Raw genomic sequence first — 4,062 nt, 5'->3', positions numbered from 1 at the left:
GCAAGGCAGAATACACAGTCGTTTTACAGTACTTGTATCACATGACTAACAGGAGGAGAGGGTGAGCTGTCTTTCCAGGAAGTACAGTAGAGACATCTGGAGTATCACTGGTGCAGCATATATGGGAAGGAAACCGGATAGGTCGCCCTTAGATGACGAACAGAGGAGGTTGAGAGAAAGAGGTGAGGTTGGAGAACCCGGATATGCATGTGTGTGTGTGTATGTGTGTGCGTTGGGGGGGGGGGGGGGGGGGGGTTGAAGGGTGGGATTCGATAGTGGGAGCATCAGGTGGCCAGCCACAAGCGTTCATGTCTCTTTAAGTTAAAATGTATTCACTTTGCTTTTGCTAACGACACACTCTAGTATACATAATGTACAATACACCCCAGTGAGCTGTCTCTGTGTGTCCGGGTGGCGTCTGACCCAGGGGGGGCACTTACTCTAACATTCAATACTGGATAATACAACACAGGAGCAACATACAGACGGACACACAGGCAGGAGTTAATGCTTCACTACACAGTCGCACAATGAACTTCACCTCATTGTAAAAATCATACAGGAACCATCGTATAAATGCCTTCGGCTATAATACAAATCATGTTCAATCAAAGAGTCTTTTCAAAACAATGGAGAACACTGAGGGAATTGAAACAGAACCAGCCGGAACCACGGTGGTGGCGTTGCCAGCACATGAGTTAGAGTGAGTGAGAAAGAGAGAGCGAGAGAGAGAGAGAAAGAGAGAGAGAGAGAGAAGAGATAGAGGTGGATAGAAAGAAAGATATTGTGTACTGTAGGTATAGTGGTGCAGGAGTGAAGTGGCTTAGTAGGGAAAGAGTGGTCCCTTCAAAGAGAATAAACAAAACAAACAAAAAGTGCCATGGTAAAAAGTGAATTCAAGTAACGTGTGCTCTGTACACAGGAAAGGGGGAGGAGCAGGAAAGAGGGGAGGGTCCTGGGCCTCAGCGGAGCCACCCTATTGGCTGTTCCTGTGCTCGGTCAGGCTGACGGTCGTGCCCGCTTCCCCGCCGGCAGACCTGGAGAGAAGCTCCACCCACTTGGCCTGGAGCTCCGCATCCTGGGCGCTGAACAGCAAAGCCTGCTGGGAGTTGCTCAGCCGGAAGGCGTGCTTAACCTCCGACTTGTCCGCCGCCGACGGCGACGCCTCGCTCACCTCACAGCCCGGCAGGGGCAGGGAACGTGCCCCGCGGGAATCCTGGAGAGACAAGCAGAGCAATCAGGGCAAAGCAGGAAATACTGTAGACCAATCAGAATCACCCTATACGGTCCAATACAACTAGCACTACTGCACGGTGAGATTAACTGCAGGAGATGACCGGGGTTTCGATTGTGGAAGTGATTATCCTGGGGGATTTGTGCAGATGTGATCTCTGATCTTCTCTGTCATTACCTCCTATTTATTCTCTCTCTGGTCGCTGTCCTCCAAAGCGAGAGACAAGGCATGTCCAGTAAGCCCTCTCCTCCTCTTCCTCCTCCTCCTCCTCCTCCCCCCCTCCCTCTCTCCCTCACACCCATCTCTCTCTGCTCCACTGTTTCTCTTGCCCTCTTTAATCCTAATCTGTGGAATTGCAGATTTTCTGACATGGGATTGTATCCCTGGGTTTGTTTCCATGGGATGGGGGTTTGTGGTCAGGGAGAGACGTGGCCAGAAGCTGCACAGACGGCCATTACGAGCGCTAATCATCCATGCAAGCTGGCATTAGAGCCACCGTCTGCGTGTGGTACTGTAGGAGGAGAGAGACACTCCAAGGCAGGAGTTTCTATTTCTGTTGGTTCTGCTTTTGAGAGGCCTTTTCAATCAACATGTGGGCCCCCTAACAGACAGCCTGTCCTAGACCTACTGGAGTGTCCTGACTCATAGTCGGGGCAAATTCTAGAGCGCCCCCCTCTGGTCAGATGGAACACTGCCACCCTGGCAGTGAGTGGCCCTGCCTGACGTCAGGACACCTACTGTAAATCCACCCTGACCCCAATCTGTATTACAGAGAGCAGACAGAACACAGCTGACTGGACACACACACACACACACACACACACACACACATACACCTGTATAGCGCCCCAAACCCATTACCACACATACCCATTAGCATGCAGAGGCATTACCATGCAATTTGTACCAAATTTGTAGATACTGCTTCAAAAAATCCTAAACTATTAACTAAAATATTATTAGATATACTGTAAAATAGAGGATATTATTAGTTTAAATATTAGATATTATGTTTTTTTTTAATTAAATAAAATAGCGGATATTTGTTTAACTTGCATAATTAACTGCATCTCAATGAATCATTTCTATAACCAGCTTATAGCCTGATGACAAGCCAGCACCAGACAAGCCCCTGCTGTACATGCTGCCATCTGCAACGGCTTGTTTTCCAATGTGAACAAGGAACACATCGGGCATCCACCAGGCGTGATGTCCATTAAAATACGAGAGGTGCTCGACAGTATTAAAGGGGGCTAATTGTGTGCTGTTTTGGACATTTTCACTATTTGTGGTCTGTATACCATTAACCTGAAACAGAGAGACCATAATTTCACTGATCGTTCCAGTATTGAGCTAGTTGCAGTTTTTATGCAGGCTCTCACTCGTAAATGTGTTGGTAAAACTATGATATGCTTTTCCAAGACAGGAAGCACAGGGTGTATGTAGAATGCATTGAGCAGATCCACTATGGAGCAGTGAGGCCTAGTTCATACTCTCCACTACGCTGACGTGGCTGTGAACGCAGCCTCTACCCAAGCGCTTGTGTAAAGTTTACATTTTTCTCACGACACAGGTTGCTACGCAAGGATGTGTCAAACACAACTTGCGTAGCCTTACGTAGCCCGGGTAGCTGGCGCTAGCGTAGAGCATGAATCCGCCCTAACACTGTACACTATAGGGACAGACAGACAGACAGACAGACAGACAGACAGACAGACAGACAGACAGACAGACTGACAGACAGACAGACAGACAGACAGACAGACAGACAGACAGACAGACAGACCGAAAAACAGACAGAAAGACAGACAAACAAACCGACCGACCGACAGACAGACAGAGGCAGGTCATCCTTACAGACAGACCAGGTCATGTGCACACAGATGCCCCTGCAGTGGACAGCTCCTCCAGTGGGGTGGGGGGAGGGTTAACCCTTACCTGTCCGCTGCTCTGCAGGTAGAGCACCAGGGGTTCAGCCTTGCTGATGGCCACCCAGGTCTTAGCCCAGGTCTTCATCCCTTTCTCCTGCACCTGCAGGTGGCTACACAGCAGACAGCTGTCCCCCGTCAGAGACGTCTGCCTCTGGAGAGAGAGACAAGACAGGACAAGACACCGTTAAAACTACAACACCCAATATAGCTAGACATCTTACAGCACCCAAGATGCAACTCTGTTTGGCGGCTTGCACGTTGGTTTCGATGCAGTTATTTGTATCCTTGCAACTCTCTGTAGGCCAGCTAGCTACAGAAATCCCTTTACATTATGTAATTGTGTGGTGGTGGTGGGGGGTGTGGGGGGGGGGGGGGGTTGTGAGGACAAAGCTTTAATAGATTCTTACATAACACATCGAGATGTGGACAGATTTATACATTGACAGGTGTTCATACCCCTCCCTGCCCTACTGTATATGACTAATGTGGTGTAGAGCTCCCCCCTGTGGTACCTGATGCTACTACAGCTTTCTGTTCCTCTGCTGCATACGTACTAGACTATGCAGGTGTGTGCTACCGTGTATCTTAAAAAAGGATGAGAATGTGATACAGTGCTTGTAAAGACGCTGGTCTCTGAGTATGAGAGTGGATTAGGACTGTGGGGGGCAGCGGTGAGGTGCCAGACGGCTACGGCTGTTCAATGACAGCCCGAACCCACTGACCACTACAGAGACAGACTGACAGACAGACAGACGCCAGACGCTCAGCTTCTCAATGTAACAAGATTAAAGTGGCCTGCCTGCTGTATCACAAGACACACACACACACACACGCACACACACACACACACACACACACACACACACACACACACACACACACACACACACACACACA

The 4,062-nt window shown here is 49.2% G+C and overlaps 1 protein-coding gene across 1 annotated transcript in view; it reads right to left on the bottom strand.

Annotated features, from left to right (window-relative positions):
• Window positions 1–398: 398 nt before the first annotated feature.
• Window positions 399–4,062, bottom strand: part of fgd (faciogenital dysplasia) — a 58,278-nt gene continuing 54,614 nt past the window's right edge. Inside the window, exons 18-19 of the mRNA XM_084445891.1 lie at window positions 3,173–3,316; window positions 399–1,216 (exon numbers count right to left, since the gene is read on the bottom strand). Coding sequence (XP_084302017.1) covers window positions 977–1,216; window positions 3,173–3,316 — 384 coding nt within the window. The 3' untranslated portion in view covers window positions 399–976. The remainder of the gene's footprint in view (window positions 1,217–3,172; window positions 3,317–4,062) is intronic.

The sequence above is a fragment of the Borostomias antarcticus genome (assembly GCF_949987555.1).
Source record: "Borostomias antarcticus genome assembly, chromosome: 11".
NCBI classification, from domain to species: domain Eukaryota; kingdom Metazoa; phylum Chordata; class Actinopteri; order Stomiiformes; family Stomiidae; genus Borostomias; species Borostomias antarcticus.
The sequence above is the reverse complement of the archived record's forward strand: the minus strand, read 5'-3'. Positions and strand labels throughout refer to the sequence as shown.